General features: G+C 37.3%; 1 protein-coding gene across 2 annotated transcripts in view; it reads left to right on the top strand.

The window, feature by feature from the left end:
- LOC122189516 (programmed cell death 6 interacting protein) overlaps positions 1–18,452 on the top strand; it is a 33,729-nt gene extending 15,277 nt beyond the window's left edge. The window contains exons 6-18 of one of the 2 annotated variants that reach the window (XM_042888761.1): positions 340–440; positions 2,831–2,947; positions 5,435–5,657; positions 6,362–6,485; positions 7,210–7,387; positions 7,826–7,937; positions 8,655–8,824; positions 9,622–9,870; positions 11,211–11,345; positions 12,215–12,309; positions 14,409–14,541; positions 14,835–15,055; positions 15,847–18,452. In XM_042888761.1, the coding sequence (XP_042744695.1) occupies positions 340–440; positions 2,831–2,947; positions 5,435–5,657; positions 6,362–6,485; positions 7,210–7,387; positions 7,826–7,937; positions 8,655–8,824; positions 9,622–9,870; positions 11,211–11,345; positions 12,215–12,309; positions 14,409–14,541; positions 14,835–15,055; positions 15,847–16,006 (2,018 nt within the window). In that variant the 3' untranslated portion in view covers positions 16,007–18,452. Of the gene's footprint in view, positions 1–339; positions 441–2,815; positions 2,948–5,434; positions 5,658–6,361; positions 6,486–7,209; positions 7,388–7,825; positions 7,938–8,654; positions 8,825–9,621; positions 9,871–11,210; positions 11,346–12,214; positions 12,310–14,408; positions 14,542–14,834; positions 15,056–15,846 lie in introns of both variants that reach the window. The other variant, XM_042888760.1, reaches the window with a different exon arrangement.
- The last annotated feature ends 250 nt before the right edge of the window (positions 18,453–18,702 follow it).

Genomic DNA, 18,702 nt, shown 5'->3' with positions numbered 1-18,702 from the left:
ATACACAAAAAATCACCTGAATCAGAGAATACTTGTTTGTAAGAGCAGCTGTTTAGATGCTCAATGTTTGCATTGATTCTTACTTCATCTAAGAGGGTTGAATTGCTAGTGCAGGCCAGAGATGATTATAAAAAGAGGTAAGAAGAGATATGTGTTCTTTTTAATGGTTGTGGCTTCAGAAACTGGGCGAGGACACGAGGCAGGGAATGCTGCTGAGCAGAAGTGTCTCTGATGTGAAATGTATTCCCTTAGTGATTACTGCTGTTTGGGGATGAAACAATTAACCTGCTGACTTGTGTACACTGAAGATAATCATAATGTTTTTCTTTGTTCCTTCAGATAAAATGAAAGATGCCATCATAGCTAAACTAGCTAATCAAGCTGCAGATTACTATGGTGATGCTTACAAACAGTGTCAGTACAAAGATACTCTGCCCAAGGTTAGTAACTCTTGGAAATAACGTGGGATCTGTTGCTGTTGTGTGCAGTGTACTTAATCAAATATGCATCATGTGGTATCCTCAAGAAAAGCTGACCATTGTTGTTACATTTATGTTATGTGTGAAGCTGTAATTAGAAAAACTGAAGAATCTAGGAAGAAAAATATATCACTTATTTTAAATAATTATTAAAAAATGTAATTAAAGTGTGTTTACTTGCAGCATACTTCATTTAAAGTGAACTTGGAACATTTGATGCCTTCAAGGATACCTTCTTACTTAATATCTTACTAAATCGGGTTTTCAAACTAACATTTCTAATGGGGTTTAATTGGTTTCTAGTCTCAGTGTTTTTGTGTAAAATTTGCTGTCTTGATAACAGTTTATTATGGTGGCATTTATCACCTAGCTGTTAATGAAAAGCATGGCTGAAAAAGTGTCTCCTCTTCCTGCCTTCTCCTCTTCTACCTCCAAAGCAGTTTTGATATTTATAAATTAGCTCAGTCTAGACTTGACTATTAATTTGAGCGCTCTTAATTTTTGGAAGAAGTGGGAAGATTATTTCTACCACATTCTTTCAATAACAAGTACTTGAAGTTGGGAAGGTTCAAGGTTCTATCAATTATAATTAAATCATAAAACAGTGGGAATTCTTCTGTGCAGTGTGAGAACTTAAATCTTGGATAAGAGGTACTTAATTCTGATATTGTTAGACTCTTAAATTTGCATGTAGTAAAGTTGCAGTTTGTCTTCCGTACTGATTGTGGTGTGAATATCCACAGGAACATCCCAAACTGCTGATTTTCAATTACTTTTCATTCATAGTTTCTAAAACAATGATCCCAGCTTGCAGTGGGTGGTCATCATAAAAGTGAAAAGTCAAATATACCAAATCTACTAAAACCTACCACCACAGATGAAAAAAAAGAGATAATTTACCATTGATAAAATGGTTGGTGCTTGGTCCAATGACTTAATATGCCCTGTAAGCCACATAGGTGTCCTTAATGTCATGGCAGTTATTTCCTCTGGAATAAATCATGTCAGTTTTCTCTGTTTTTTTTCCCTGTTTTTCAAACTTCTCTGCAGAGTGGAATCTTGAATTGTAGGAACCGTGTAAGGGCAACTCTGCTAAAGTAAACCTAGCATGCTTTTTTATTCTTAAGGACTAAATTACACGAATGCCTTTGCTCTAGACAGTGGGTGACTTTTCAATATATGTTTTGGAAAAGAAAGCCTAAGTTCAATTGATGTTTTACATGTCTGCAACTCTGGATTCCTTTGTGTGCACGTATTTCTTGTTACGTGTGCAGTGGTGTTTTACAGATTGGACCGATTTCTTGCCTAGGTGCTGTGGTTGTAATTGAATTCTGAGGTAATGTGATATAACAGAAGGCCTTGCTTTGTCTTTTGTGATTGTGAATCCTTCTAAACTGTACATTTGCTCCCTGTTCCAGTAATCTGTCAACTGGTTATTCGAAATAACGTGGTAAGGTTTTCTGGGTCTGTGAGTTAATGTCAGCTCTGAAAACCATTACATGCTTAGGGGCGTGAAATAAGGTCAACTTGATGTGTCATATTCCAGTTGCAAGGCTTCCTAATCTGCTGATCTTTCAAGTTGGACTTCTCATCTCTGGGGTCCATCAAGGTTGCACAAATGTGAAGAAGCAGGTTTTTGTACGAGTTCTTTAAAACATCACTCTGCTTTTCCAGTGCTCCTTGGTTTAAGAAATAGAACAGCAAGGCCAAATCCTTGATCAAAGACTGTGCCTAATGCTGTTGCCTGCAGTATAATGTTTTCTTTATGTCTTGACTGGTGTTCCTGTGAAGATAAGTGCGCTTATATGAAAGTCTAAAGTGACTTTTTAATGGCTTTACATCTCAATATTTTTGGTTCTTTTTGTTCTTTGTTTTCACGGTGTTGGAGTTATTTTCTTGGTAGATGTTATTTTCTTGCTGCTACATATAAAAAAAACAACTACAACAAAAAAGGTTTTCCCCTCCCACTCTTTCCTCCTCCTTTTAAGAATACTGTCTTGTCTTGGGGGCATTTGGGTGTGTTCTTGCAACTGTCCTTCCTAATATATGCATGCATTCCTAATCTCTGGAGTAAATGTTGCGACTTCATGGTTTGAATTTAAACTGTAGTTCATCTGATATAATAGACAGCAAGAAACTTACAGCAACAGATTGAAAAAGAGGAAAAAATTGATTCAATCCATGCAAAGTCGTGTGATCTCTGACATTTACCTCTAATATTTTAACCTATCTAAACCATTAATTGGGTGATTCTAATTTCCTTTTCTTCTTCCTTTTTCTTCCTGCATCCCATGTTGTCTGTGGTGGTTTATGTGGTTGGACTTTCCCCTGGTCAGTATTTTTATTTCCAGGAGGTGTTTCCTGTTCTGGCTGCAAAGCACTGTATTATGCAGGCCAATGCAGAATATCATCAATCTATCCTGGCAAAACAGCAGAAGAAATTTGGTGAAGAAATTGGGAGGTTGCAGGTAGGTAACTTGAATACTTTTTGTCTTATCTGAAAAATATGGGAAAACTTTTAGTCCTGAAATGTTAGGTGAGTGTCTTAAAACTGAAATAGGCAGGACTGAAACATTCCCTGAGGGAGCTGGGACTGTTCAGTCTGGAGAAGAGGAGGCTCAGGGGAGACTGCATTGCACTCCACAACTTCCTGAAGGGAGATTGTGGTGCAAAAGGGTCTGGCCTCTTCTTCCAGGCAAATAGTAGGACCTGAGGAAATGGCCGGAAGTTATACCAGAGGAGGTTTAGGTTGGATATTAGGAGAAACTTTTGCTCTCAAAGGATGGTCAGGCACTGGAATGGCTGCCCAGGGAGGTGGTGGAGTCGCCGTCCCTGGCAGTGTTCAAGAGGCGCCTGGATGAGGAGCTACGAGAGATGGTTTAGTAGCTTGTGGCACTGATAGGAATGGGAGGGGGGTTGGACTAGATGATCTTGCAGGTCGTTTCCAACCTTGTGATTCTGTGATTCAAAAATTGCAGAGCATATTTATCACATGAATCAAAATTATTAGCAGCTGCATAGGTGAGAAATATATCTGTAGCTTTTATGATGATGCATTTTCATTTTGGGGCACTTTGGTACCATTGATCCTGCTTGACGTGTTAAATCTGTATCTTTACATTTACACGTGCTTCTTTCCTCAGGATAATTAACAGTTTTGTTAATAAAGGTTCCTAAGCAATTTCGTCATAAAAAGAAATTAAATTCAGCTTTGTACTTAACTGTTTTCCTGCAATCCTGATATAAATCTGATTTTTGAAAAACACAAACAGTTGTGTTTTTAGTTTTTTTTTTTTTGTATCTACACCTGATTTACAGAGGGGTTTGTTTATAATATAGTGATGGGTAAGGTCTTCTCACTGTTGCAGTGTAGTATAGAAAAAATACCTTAAATTAACAGTTTTCTTCAAGTCCTCTGGTTCTTGAGAAGGGAAAGTAGGAAGTACCATCTTGTCTGGGGACCCATGTGCTCTATTAATAACAGGAAAGTTACAAGATAGAGTTATTGTGTTGACATTTTAGAAGTTGCTGTTACACATTTTTTGATGATGGATGAAGGTATACCTCTATATCTTTCTCTTGACTTCCAAATCCACCTAGCAGGGCTCTTTTCTCTAAGATTCCACTGCTAGAGAAACTTAGAGGTTTTTTTAAATGTTTGCCACTAACAGATCTGTCTAGATCAGATTTACTATTAATTTGTATCGTTAATAAGCTTCTGCCCTTGATTTCACGTAGTGTTCTGTTACAGAAAGTATCCCTTCATGCTTGATAGTTGAGATGTTTCTGTGAAGTCTGAAGGGAAGTATGCCATTATTACTTAATTCAGTACTGCATTGTGAATGGTGCACAAAGTCCTGTCTTATTCTGTTAAACTAGAGACTTGCTGTCCTTTCTGTTCATGTTTTTTGAAAATTGCAGATGCTATGAAGTGCTACAATTAGGCTGGGGAGAAAAAGGATGTTTGTTATGAACTTTCAAGTTAAAGTATATATGATGCATGCCTGTTTCTTCTGTCATTTCCTGTCTCTGGCACATGCTTGTTAGCCTGTAGTAATAGGGAGGAGGGGGATGCAACAGAACTGCTGGTGGGTGATTTCTTGCAAAAGTCTTAGCAAACTTGTTTTATTTGTAATGCAGCTCTTTATATCCCTCCATTATACAATCCTCCCAAGTTTCAGTTCTTGACTTTCTGTGATTTTATGCAAGCCTTGATTAAAATTGCCTCTTAAACATGTTGGTTTTATGTATTTGTAACACAAATGTGATCAGGATGGAACAAATACCATCTAAGGACAATGTCTTGTCCTGCATTTCTCTTGCAGTAAATTGGGTGTAGGAAGGCCGGAGAGAGCTTTATGTAGCTTTGGCAAACAGAAGTGAAGAGGCAGCAGTATTTGTGTTTTAATTTGCAGTAGGACTCAGCAACAAATCCTACAACAAGTAGGATTCAGCAACTCAGAACTTGAACTTCTGAGCTCAAGGTTAGACAGGTATTAGCAGTAGGTGTGGAGACCAGGACTTTGGCTTTGCTGCTTCTATGCCCCTGAGCAAGATTTGAGAAATTTCGGTGATACCTGTGAAAGCAACCTTTGAATTAAAATTGACATGGAAATGACTTGGTGACTTCTTTTGTAAACAGGTTTTTGAAGTGTCACTGCCTTTAACCTGTGATCTTCCTATAGGATTTGGGGGATTCATAGGCTATTGTGCCTAAAGGCTGTGAGGCTTGCTCACTGATTTATTTATTTTTTTTAAATAAGCAACTTCAATTACTTTTTAATCTCAATTTTGATACCCAGGAAAAAATTATTCCACTTACTAAAGAAAAGAATAAAATCAATCATATGCTTTGGCAATTAAGACACATGATTAACTGGAAAGCTAATCTTTTTTTAAAATAAATATATTAGAACAGCACCTTTTCTCTAACTTTAACTCTTTTAATTTCCTAGCATGCAGCAGACTTGGTGAAAACAGTGGCGTCTCGTTATGATGAATACATCAATGTTAAAGATTTGGTGGACAAAATCAACCGTGCGCTTACAGCTGCCAAAAAAGATAACGACTTCATTTATCATGACCGTGTTCCTGACCTGAAAGATTTGGAGCCCATTGGGAAAGCCAGCCTTGTCAAGTCTACTCCAGTTGTTGTGCCCCTCAGTCAGAAATTCACTGGTAAGCAAAGTTTGCCAAGCACAGGGCAATTGCTACCTTGTAAAATGTGCCTAGCCACTAAAGCCTGTTTGTGCCATGAAAAAGTAGGTGTTTACTCTTGAATTATATGAAGTTCACTCAGTGTCTTTGAAAGTATTACTTTTTCCAATTTGATGTTTTTCATCTTGAGAATAAAATGTGATGGAAGAAAAAAAATCAGAATATAAATCATTATCTGCAATGTAATCTTAAAGATTTTTCACAGCAGCTGTTTTTTTCCCCATATTAAACCAATCTTTATAACTTTGAAAAAGCAATGATACAGGGGAAAATATCAAATTATACAGTCTTTGCTAACCTACTTGCTGGCCTTTCTTAAAGCTGGTAAATACCAGTTTGGCTGAGCAGGGGGTTCTGAAAAATGGTCTTCTCTCTTTCCTTTTGTTCCCTTTAAAAAAAAAAAAAAAAGGCTTAAGGAAGGTATGATTTTTAGTCCTACAATTGTTGTCAATGAAATGCCTTTAGATTATTTTAACTCAGTTTCAGTCTTAGATGGAAATCCAATGCATTTAAATAAAGACCTTTAGCAATTTATTTTAACACACCTTAGGGAGTGGTGGAGAAGAGTATCTTAAAGTACAGCCCATACTAAAGAACTGTGAAGGTGTTTGCGTCCTCTTACCTCCACAGTACAACTTCAGTAATTTATACTGCTTTCATTGTAGACCTGTTTGAGAAGATGGTTCCCTTGCAAGTTCAGCAATCTGTGAGTGTTTATAACCAGAGGAAGGCAGATCTAGTAAACAGGCTAATAGCCCAGATGAGAGAAGCCACAAATTTGGCAAATGGGTAAGTATGGCTGCTTCTTAACTTCATCAAGAGGAATTATGGAACACCTTCTAAATACTAATTGCCTTGGATCCTGTATGTCTCCAGATTACAGTGAAGTCTTTTGTTATTGCTGTATGGTAGGCCAGCAAACTTCCTAGGGGGGTGTTGAGAACTACTTGTCTGCAGGTATGAAGGCTAAAAGTATCAGAAGAATGAATGGCATTTCATTGTTGTTTTTTTTTTTAGTCTTTTCAGTTTTTAAGAGGCTGGCACTTGCTCTGAAAGAAATCCACTATCATTAATCTAGAGGGATTTTCACATTTCAGTGGTCAGCTTAACTGAACCAATGATACGCTGCATCATCTCCCCACCTCCAAAGATTTTTTTAAATAATAATAATAAAAAGCTTACAAAGCTGGAAAATAAAAACGTAACTCAAAGCAGTTGGTTACTTATCTGCCAGGTAGTTGCTACTGAAAATATGTGCCATATTTGTTAGAAGCTGGGAGTCTAGGATTTGTTTAGTTTTTAAGAGCTTTGAGAGCTGTTTTTTTGTGAGGTATACTCCATGAATAAGTTCAAAGTGCTCACTTTGACCTTTTTGTCCAATGGTATGTTGAGTACTGTGTTTCCATTCTTTTATTGACTGTGTGAATGTTTATTTGAATAGCAGTGCTATTTATAGGATAAAATTACCTTAACACTGTAGACAACTATAGAACATGTTGGCTCTGAATTTCAGAGTGTTGGCTTCCCTCAATCTTCCGGCTGCCATAGAAGATGTGTCTGGTGATACTGTTCCTCAGTCCATTTTGAACAAATCTAAGGCTGTGATTGAACAGGGAGGAGTTCAGACTATCGATCAGCTGATCAAAGATCTACCTGAACTGCTACAAAGGAACAAAGAAATCTTAGATGAGGTAAGCTCAGCAACTGCTAACACTAAAACATCCTTGAACACAGCAACCTAATTTGTTTTCTTTAAAGGCCCACGTCAATGTGCACAGTTATCCAAAATGCTTGTAACTTGAATAGCTCCTTAAAACCACAGTGCTTATAGTAGCACTAAAAATTGTGCTCGCGATAGCACTTTAAATGTTTAGCCCACGTATGCCAAAACTGCACTGTCATGTAAGTGAACACACAAGTATTTTGTTTTTATCATCAAGGTGGGGGACGTGGGGAAACATTCTGTAAAAACCTGGATCATTTATGCCATATATATTCTTTTCTATTTGCAAATTATATTTATGAAATATAGGTGTGCATTCTTTTTATTTCTTAAACTAGCTGTGTGCTTTGTAGCTATTTCATGTTTACGAGGCATTATAATGCATATACACTTCTAACCCCTTCAGTCACTACGGTTATTAGACGAGGAAGAAACTACAGACAGTGAACTCCGAACAAAATTCAAAGAACGTTGGCAGCGAACACCATCCAATGATCTCTATAAACCTTTAAGGGCAGGTAAAGTTCATCCAAGTTTGTGACTTGAATCCAAGGGATGTTCTGAAGTGTCTGTTCTCACATAAATTGAAATAGTTTTTTACATACTGTGTTGTACTAATTTTGAAGATAAATCTCAATTTAGGAGAGTGTGTGCTGAAATATCCTTATGGCAATCTGTACTACTATTTGGAGGTGAGAGTTGATGTCATGTCAGAGAGTTTTTGGATGTTTCATCAGCACATAGGTGCTGACGTTCAGAAATAATACGTAGCAAAAAATGGCTGTGCTTCTAAGAACTTGTTTTCAGTTACCACTTAAGTGGGTCTTTTAGTGCTTCTTTGTGTATCAGCTTTCAAAAATTATCTCTTAACTCTTAAGGTGTTTTTTCGTTGATTTGTGTAGTCAGTTTTTAGCAGTTTGTCATAATACTTACAATCATCACCATAGCAGGCTTTCTGTTCTAGATGTGTACTGTTGGGAAGGCAGGAAGGGGCAGCCATCAGTGCCTTAATTAAGCAAAGTTTGACAGGCTTTAAAATGGGAGTGGTTCAAACTGAGTTTATAATGCTTTCATATGCCTTTCTGGATAATTTATATAGCTGCCTTGTTTGTGTACTGTTTCTAAATGAAGCTTAAAACTTTGTCTTAAGTCATAAAAGTGTTGTCTTGTGTTTGTGTGTATAGCCTGGTGCAGGACAAGTTTTGAAATATTACCATTTTTTCTTCCACCACCAGAGGGAGCCAACTTCCGTAATATCTTGAATAAAGCCGTGCAAGCAGATGGACAGGTTAGAGAAGGCTATCAGTCTCACCGGGATACCATTGCACTTCTGTGTAAGCCAGAGGCAGAACTCAATGCAGCCATTCCTTCTGCCAACCCAGCAAAAACATTACAAGGGAGCGAGGTAAAGCATGGAAATAGTCTCTATTTTGTATAGAAGGATTATTCATCTAACCAAATATACTCAAGTGAACTGATGTGTAAGCTGTTCCTTAGCAGCTCTTGTTTAGTTGCAGTTAATACAGGGGACAGCACTTCAAAAATGCTTTGTATACTTTGTTTTGTGTAAAATCTGCTGAAGTATATTTTGTGCTTACTGTAGGCAAGTTGAGTTGTTAAGTAAAGCAGAAGTGGTTGACAAACTTGTAAGAGGAACAGTACTAGACATGTACTTTCTTATAGGGTGCTGTGGGGGGGTACTCAGGTCTTGGAGCAGTTAGAAATACTGTTTTTTTTTGTCTAAGCATTAGGCAGTTATGCTGATCTGCTTTTGAAGGAAGTCGTGGCTCATTAACAATGATATGATATTTCTTTTCTTCTAGAAGTGTTTTGAAATCAGTGTATTTAGCTCGCCATGTTTAGAATATTGTATACTGTATATTCTAATTATATATATTGTAATACTGTACCTGATCTTTAAATAACAGCAACAAAAAAATCATAGTTACTCAGTGTTCTTAGTGGAAGCAAATCTGTAGAAGAGAAGATAGCTTAAGGAATGCTTGAAGTTGCTTGTTTCTTTGTGTTTTGTCCTTAATCATGCATCCTTAAAATGTCGTTTTAAACACATAAATAAAAGCTTGTACATTAAAGTTGCCGGTGCTAACAGTGAAGAATGCAATATAGAAAATAAATAATGCAGTATATACTTCTGTAATAATTCTTCTAAACATATTAATTTCTGACAATTTTATCGCCTAGGTCGTTAATGTATTAAAAACTTTGCTGGCTAGTCTGGATGAAGTCAAAAAGGAGAGAGAACAACTGGAAAATGACCTAAAATCTGTAAATTTTGACATGACGAATAAATTCCTGACTGCACTTGCACAGGATGGTGCTATAAATGAGGAGGCTATCTCTGTGACAGAGTTGGACAGAATTTATGGAAGTTACACACAGAAAGTGCAGGAATCTCTGAAAAAGCAGGAAGAACTTCTCAAAAACATTCAGGTGCGATAGCTTGTCTTCCTTATGTCTTATATCTTCCTTACTCTCAACATAAGCAGTAACAATTGTTCAATATTTCCAGTGCTGTAGAAATCTCACTTTGCTTTCTATTCTGTTTTGCTGTGGACTCTTACTGTAGACCAGCTGATACTCCTTTACTCATCTGATCACTGAGAAACAGCTGGAAAGAAAAACAGATTTCTAGTGAACCGTGCCAGAATTCCAGTGTAAATTCCCTTGGACTGTCTTCAGCCCAGTAATGCAGGCTGTTTTGCCCTAGAAGAAATTTATCTGTGTTTAAGAGGTTTTGGGTTGATTTAACTTTATTTCTCCTCACCCCATCACCCCATCTTGATAGCCATTTGTGAGATAACAGGAGATTGGTCTTTGTTGTCTGCTAAAAGACATTTTTTCTCTCTGAAGCAAATTTTGGTTTATTTAATCTGCTTGACTTCCAGCATCTGTGAAGCTCAATGTAAAAAAACTGAGAATTTCTCAAAGCGTGAATTATAATCTTAACCTTAATTTGTCACTGACATTTGAGATGGATGTGACAGAAGAGGAAGTCCTAGTGCTTAGTCAAGGAAGAGCAGTTGTTTGAGTAATCGTGGAGCCTGTTTGCATGCAAGGGTACTTGCAACTTGTGACTGCAACTGGCACTTGGAAGAAAATAGATAAGAAACTCTTCAAAAAGGAACAAGTTGTTGCTTAATCACCATGTGGCTCTGTTTGACAGACATTTTACATTCATGTATTTCTTAACATAATTACTTCTGAAAATTTTGATGGATATTACTTGGATGCTTGAGTGTCCTGGAATTCAAGTTTGATGGCTGCTTCTGGCAGCTGAAGTTATCTTTTAAGTCTAATTTTTCCCACAGAAATGAGATGGTGATCCTTCAGTCAGTTTTCCACTTCGCTGGCCTTTTAATAGCTTGCCAATGTCAACCAAATTTGAGGTAGAGCTTCTTAAATAGAAAAGCACTCAGTGTGATTTCATGAGTATCAGTAGAGTATAGTGCAGCAGAAAGACCCTAATATCCTCTGGAGGAGTGTCTGCAGTAGGAGCTAAAGAATTATCTGGAGGCCAATGCAAACAAAACAGATAATTAGCTGCTACCTGCTGCCAGTTAGTTAATACATATGTAATTCTGAAATAGCCACTGCACTTGGCAGTCAGTGTGTGTCAGGGAGTGTATTGTGTGGCTGGAAGGTGGTCAAGGTGGGTTTTGGGAAAAGAGGGTGAAAGCACTGGATAAAACTAAAACCAGAAGATACAGAGTCTTACATGGAACCAGGCTGCATTATTTTCCCTGCTCACTTTTTCCCTTTCTCCTTTTAAGAATGCACATCAGGATTTTGCAAAGATGAAACAATCAAACAACGAATCTAATTTGAGAGAAGAAGTTTTGAAGAACTTGGCTGTAGCAAATGACAACTTTGTGGAACTCCTAGCTAATTTAAAAGAAGGCACAAAGGTACAGTAATAATCGAAGAATTGGAAGAATCTTTTCTTTACTCAGTCAGATGTGAATCAAAAGTCTTAAACTGTGTAGTCATGCTAAATGGGAGGTACATTTGGGGGGATTTTACTGCAGAAGTGAGGACAGTGAGTTGCTTGAAAGTTGATTGTTTTTGCAGGTGTTCCTCTCTGAAAAGTGAGCTTTTCTGAGTGTTGGTTTATATTAAAATAGGAAAAGCTATTAATTATAGTGGGCTGCTTCATGCTGAATTACCCACAGAAGCTGTTTTATCTGAGGAATTTATTCTCTGATAATTAATCACCTTATCAAATTTGTGTTTTATATACTGCTAACATATACGTGAGAAAAGGTGGGAGGAGGGTTTTTATTCAGCCCACTCTCTTGATCTAATCTTCCAGACTGCTTCCTGCTGCTTTAATATTAAGTACTTCTGCTAGCTTATTGAATTGATAACCCTCTAGAGGAAAAAAAAAGGCAAATCAGATGCATGGAACTAACTGAAGGTGGTAAAATAATAAGTCAAAAAATAATAATTTAAAAAAGAAACAACAGAAAACCCCACTTAATAAATAATCAACTAACAAGGATCCAAGTTTTGTTCTATTTTAAATAGATTTTGTAATTGTTTTGAATTCTTTATGTGTTTGAATATTGATTATGTGCAATTGGATGGTATTACAGACATGGGCAGCAGCTGACTAGAATGTGCATTTGCAAAAAGTGTAAAATGCAGTTGCAGTTTCTGCTGGAATGGTAGGCTGTGATCAATATAGTAGCATAATGCCTGTAACAGTCTGCGTGTAGAAAAATGCTGCTGTGGAATCTGAAACTCTTGGTTGAGCATGTTTAATTTTTGTTACTAGTTTTACAATGAGCTGACAGAAATCCTTCTGAAGTTCCAAAACAAATGCAGTGACATTGTCTTTGCTCGCAAGACTGAAAGAGATGAACTGCTCAAGTAAGCTTTAAATATTTTACGTGTTGTAGAAATTGTTCAGCATTTATCGGAAAATAATCATTGGGACAAATTTATCATGGTTCTTGATGGCATGAGGTGCTCCACACACATCCCTCCTTTTGCTTTACACGTTAACCCTTTTCTTGAGATTCAGAACTACAAAAGTAATAGAATAAATGAATGGTGAATTCTGCTTTGAATTCTGTTCTCCGGTTCCTTTATACAGTTTAGCATGAATCTTTTTCATCTTAGTATGATTTTACTCTACTTCCTTTTTTTTGCATGTATCTGGTAATCATATTCTTCCTTTTGAGGAAGTTTTGATTTTTGTTCCTTGCCCCTGCTGTGATATTGGTTTGGGAGGTCAGCTAAATGCTTTAGCATCTGATTGTCATTCATGCCCCTCAGTGTAGCGGAGGGAAAGAAATAGGTGTTCCATCTATGATCCAATTTGTTCCTTTGTTATTGTTTAGGTTGTGCATGTTGCTACTTCCTTGCTACTGAAGAAAGACAAGTAGATTTTGTCCTTCATGTGAAGGAAGCAACAGTTTTATGTTGTCAAGGTCCCATGCATGTGACTGGGATGGTACAGTATGCTTGAAATGTAATTTTTAGGCACTTGACTTGAGAGGAAAGGATAATTGAAATTACTTTTTTCAGCTGTCTACAGCAAAGCACGTAGACTATTGTAAAAAAGGCTAATTAGTAAAGTTTCAGTTGGTGAAAATACAGTTTTTTTGTACCATGCAAGTACCATGTCATGAACGAGATGCTCAGCCCTCAAACTGTATCTTTTCTAACCTCATCCCTTTTAAAACTGCTTTTTATCACTTGGATGTTGTGCTTTTAAATAAATTCCTTCCAACTGTATACAAACCCCTTCTGTCTTTTTTCACCTCTGCTTTTTTCCCTCCTTCATACACAAATGAAGTTCAGAAGCTCTAAGCTGTGTATTGGAGGTTTAGTTCTTAGTATTTTTACATCTCCTATATGTTAACAATCACTGTTAAAGCTTTACATTTATTGCCTCACACGTAAGCTGTTCACTGACCAACTCTTGTCACCCAGAGACAATCAGATCTGGGATGCCTGTAGTATATGATCCCAAATGCATTTCTCAGTTTGAGTACTAAACTAGTGTGGTGAGCTGTGTGTCTCTCCTGTTCCTCCAATAAAATCAAGTACTGGTTGTGGGCTATGCCTTCACTTACTGAAAATTAATCTGTTGATCTGGTGTCTCACAGAGGTGGTGGTTTAAGCTTTACAGTAGATGTTTGGTCACTGGGTGATCACACTTGACTCTGAAGCTTGCCACTTTTCTGTAAGCCAGCAATTTCTGCTGTGTAATTTTAAGAAGAAAATTGTGAATTCCTTCCCTGAGTTGCATCTTTTTCTAAGATGTTAAGATTAGTTTTGATACTTTCAGCATAATGATGTTGAAAAGTTATTCCACTGTCTGCTACAAATAGTTTGCCATATACATATGAGTCATTGCTTTTTTCCCCTACAAGTTGAGTTTCCAGTTCTGTTCTGCTCTGAAGCTCACCTTTGCATGCTGTGGTTCAGAATGCCAGGTGTGATGTGCTTGCTGCTGCATACTGTTATGTATCTCATCTGTCACTTCTTTCTGCAAAATTTTTTCCAACTTTAAATGCATCCTAATGTGTTTTGGAGAATCTGCCAAATTTCAAGTGCTGTATTTTTTTGCACTGAGACATATACTACATTCATCTGAATATGTAGCTTTGATCTATTGCCTCAGAATTTTCATGATGAACTGACTGTAAAATTTCACTATTTAGTGGAAGCTAACATGATGCCAGTGCTTCCTTTTATCTTATCAAAGTAGTGTCCAGGAGTCATGATCTATACCAAATATTGACTTGGAACATAAAGATATTATTAAAAATAAATATAACACTTAATCAAAGGTTTTGCTGGAAGATTTTCTTTTATTAAAATGATATAGACTCCAAATTGTTGGAGCCAGCTCACTGATTAAGCTCTAAATACTAGGTTTTGTTTGTCTTTTTTTTAAGTAGTTGTTATATACTTTTTTAAAAATAAAGCTTATATGTATGCTTGTCTGTTTTTAATAGAGATTTGCAACAAAGCATTGCTAGGGAGCCCAGTGCACCCTCCATTCCTCTGCCTACTTATCAGACCACGCCAGCTGGAGGAAGTAAGCCTGCTGCTCCATCAGCTCCCACTCCAGCACCCAGAACCATGGTGGTAAATATGTTACAGAATTAGTGGGTTGAAAGTAGGTCTGATCTTTGAGCTCTATGCTGATCTGTAACCTTACATATATTGTTCCTTAATGTACTGGAGGAACATGTATTATATCCTGCTGGTGTTAATGATTTATATGTCTGAAACTGAATGTTCATTGCTTTGCGTTATCTATGTGAAGTAAATATAGAATATTTGTTTAAAAGTAAGAAATAAGCCAACCACATAACCGTAGGTTTTGATACTGTGGCTTCCTGAAAGAAGCTCCAATTTGATTAATCTTCTTTTGTTAGGGTACTAAACCACAGCCACCAGCACGGCCACCACCACCAGTGATTTCTGCAGCAAGCAGTTCCCCATCTGCATCAGCACCCTCTGGAACAGCTGCAGCACCTCCTTCTGCTCCTGCTCCTGCTCCTGCTGCTCCTACTCCAGCTCCAGGAGTCAGTGCATCAAGCACTGTGCCTTCACAGGCACAGGGACCTCCTTACCCCACTTATCCAGGTTACCCAGGGTATGTCATGGGAGTACTTCTGTTGTGGAATGTTAACGCAGTCTAAAAGCACTTGTTTGTGACTTGTGACATATTTAAATCTGTTATCAATGAAGTTAACAGATTTTACAGCAATGTTTCGTGTTCTTGAGGCATGATGGTTTTTTTTCAGTTTCAATCATGTAATTCTTGCTAGAATTATTGGGATATAGCATTTGTGGAGGGCTCTCTTTGCTTGAGGGGATTTTTACTTCAGCATTTTCCTGTTTAAAGGGGAAAGGGAGATAGGACTGCAATTCCTTGACTGTGGTTTGTGGACCATTGCAAGTTCTCCCGTAATTAGTCGGTGTTAATCTCCTAAGTGTTGGCATATCATTTTTCAATCCCAGTGTCTTACAGAAGATGACAATATACAGAATAAATTCTATTTGAGTAGTGTGCTATCTTCTGATGATTTTTTCATCTTTCTGGAGCTGTCACAAGGATTTTGAGGCTGCTGCTGTCTCTTTTAGAAGCAGACTCTTAAAATGTTAAAATATATATAATGATATTAAACACAAAAAATCAATTTGGATAAGTTCAAGTTACATTCCTCTACCTTCTGTCTGTATTTCAGTTCCATGCGTTAAACCTCTTTTTGTTTTGTCCTTAAAAGTTGCCACGCTTCCTGCTGCACATAAAGAAGCATGAAAAGAAAGCATTTGCAGTGATTGCGTGTCTTTTTGTCTATTAATGAGCTATATGATGTTATTTGCAAATTGACGTAAGCAGGGTGTAGCAACTAAGTATGTTTTTTCTTTTTCTTCACGCAGGTATTGCCAAATGCCAATGCCAATAGGCTATAATCCATACATGTATGGCCAGTATGGGCCGTATACCCCATCACCTGTATTTCAAAACCCTGGACAACCACCATATCCTCAGCAACCTGGATACCCTTTTCCTCAACAGCCTTATTTCCCACAGCAATAATATATCCGCGACAAAACTCTGCTTGTTAAAAATCATGGAGAAATTTGCAATAAGCATACTAAAACTTTAGCTTCCGTTAACGTACCATACTGAACTGTATGCAGTCTATAACTCTTGTTTGTTGTTAACTGCTCAAAAATGTCTAGATGGGTTTATGATTACACTAAACACTGAGATCAGGTATAGGCTGTAGAGCAATGCCAGAATTAGAACCTAGTTCAGTGGTCTGAAAACTCTACACTACATGTTGACTAGCCCAAAATATTTCTCTGCAAAAATCCTTCCAATAACAAGTGGGATCAGATGAGAAAAATGAAGCAGGGTGTACACTGGGTGTGATATATTCTATGAAGCTATATAGCCTTTCCTTCTATACTCTATTGGTTTGTATTTTTTTTTTGAGTTTAGTTAAAATATGCTATTTTGTCTAATAATCAAGACCTTGTAAATCATTGGTTAAAAATAAATTACATAAGGATGGTTTAAATATTTACCATTTTCATTACCAGAAAAATGTATTGTGATGTACTGTCTCTTAGATTCTTCCATTTATCCCTTGACTTACACTTGACCATAACACAAAACCAACTTTGAGTGCTTAGCCTTACAATTGAATTTCAACCTCTTCTTGAGCTTTTTTGTTGTTGTTGTTGACAGCCTGAAACTAACCATTTAGATACACAGCAGGTAAAGTCGTGCGGGTAGAATCCTGTACCTATGAAGTACATTTGATTAAAAAGTGCTGATTACCACTTTAAAATAATGGTTGCTCTCATCTCAAGAACCCTTTTTAAAAGAAGGGAGTTGAATCAAGGTCCTTGTTAGAGGAGCAGTGGTTGGTTGCTGTAGAACCCATGTTTTTCTGAGAAAAGTTGATCAGAAATGTGTAATGACTTAACATAGGGCAGCTACTGATTGTTGGAATTTTCCAGATTGTTTTTATGTGATTTTTCCTTCGATCCCCTCAAAGTGTAATGCGTTCCCTCGTGGAGTTCATAACGAGTGGAGAAACTGGTTTGTTTTTTTTTGTTTTTTTTTGGTGGATAAAAGAATCATCTGGCAAATGACAGCACGTATAATATTTACTTTTGGATCCATCTTCTCAAGGGACTAACAACCTTACGTTGCATTTTACATTACATAATGAAGAATCTAAGGTTGTGGTTAATGGCTTCTACCAAATACTTGCTAAGCATTTTTCAATCTCTTTTAGACTTGTTTGTGTAGTACGGGACTCTCTTCCTTTTAGCCCTTCACATGTGTTACTTGGTTCTGTGGGGCATTTGGTTTCTTGAGTGCTTCATTCAAGATGTTCTGGCCGTACAGAATAGCTATCACAAAACTATGTTAAGTGTTTCTACTTTTATTTTTCTATTTAAGTGCCTGATTAAAATAGCAAGGTATATTTTAATGTAGAGGTTTAAGGGTGCCAGTTTTTGTAGCATCTGGGTGGAAACCTCACTAGATCCTGAATCCTCTTCCTCTTAAAAGAGAGCAGCATGCAGATCCATATGAGCTCCTTTCTTTGTCTCGAGTTCTTGCTATGAGATCGCTCCAATTGCTTTGTGAAGACTAATCGTCAGCTCTAATCGTCTTTTAAGCTCCCTGTCCCCTACAGAAAATGCCAATCAAAAGGTGTAAAGTACTCCTCTTTCAGAACTTGAGTATCTAATTAAAAATAAATTTATTAGTCCTGTAGAAGCTCTGTGACTTGGGGGAAAATGGTGGATTAGGGGAATACAGCACCGTGGATACAACAGTGCATGAAAATGAGTGCTTTGCATTTCCCTTTATAAGAGGCTGCATGGGGTGGCATGGGAACTTCTCAAACTACTTCTTTTGTCATAACGCAGAGGCGGCAAGCAAGGATAATGAGCAAAAGCTAGGAAGGGGACTGATTTGAACCAACTATCAGAACCTGATTTTACTCAACTGGAAAAAGAAAACCAACACAGTAGTTTTCCACTGATTTCACTGTGTTGATGTGAGCAAGCGCAAGCCTAATGCCGCCATTTGAGTTCTGTATTTCTAGTACACAGTCACCTGTAGATTATTCCATTTGTACATCGGATGCTTTTGAGTAACTGTGATAAGTTTGTTTCTAGTGCCTCAATTTACAGAATTTTGATGCTGTATAAAATGTAACCTGTGCAGCAGAAGGATTCCTAACGCTGAAATTTACGTTTAAATTTCGTAGATCTGAAATCACTGTTAAAACATTTTTCCAGCTGTGTTAGTTTACTTTAGTCTGCTGTCAGTTGAATGTGTATAGAAACCTGTGCATTACTTTCAGCTTTCACATGACTGTTTCCTTTTCTTTCAAGAGAACAGAAAAACCCAGAGACATGTCTGTATCTGCTTTCTGAGCATGCAGCTATCATGACTTCAGTTGAAATGTTACCTTGTTCTTCTATAGTTTATTAAAAAAAACAATTAGAAAACCTGATTTCATGGCTTCTCTCTTGAGTACAGTGGTTTCAGACAAGTTGTTTCCTGGGAAAGGATGGGAATTAGTTACGAGCCTCAAGTGAGTGTATGCTGTGGTGAATATGCCTCGCGTGTCAGCGGCTGTGTGACACGGTACTTGTCCATGCAGGTGCTTCACAGTGTCACAGCAGTTCTTAACAACGGCCTTAAATCTTGCCGGTTGTACTGATTTCCAAGGCTGATGGAGAGTATTTCCCTTTAATTGTATG

Source organism: Lagopus leucura, unplaced genomic scaffold (genome assembly GCF_019238085.1).
Source record: "Lagopus leucura isolate 7727_CA_CO unplaced genomic scaffold, USGS_WTPT01 Super-Scaffold_100157, whole genome shotgun sequence".
NCBI classification, from domain to species: domain Eukaryota; kingdom Metazoa; phylum Chordata; class Aves; order Galliformes; family Phasianidae; genus Lagopus; species Lagopus leucura.
This window is presented reverse-complemented; position numbering and strand designations above follow the sequence as displayed.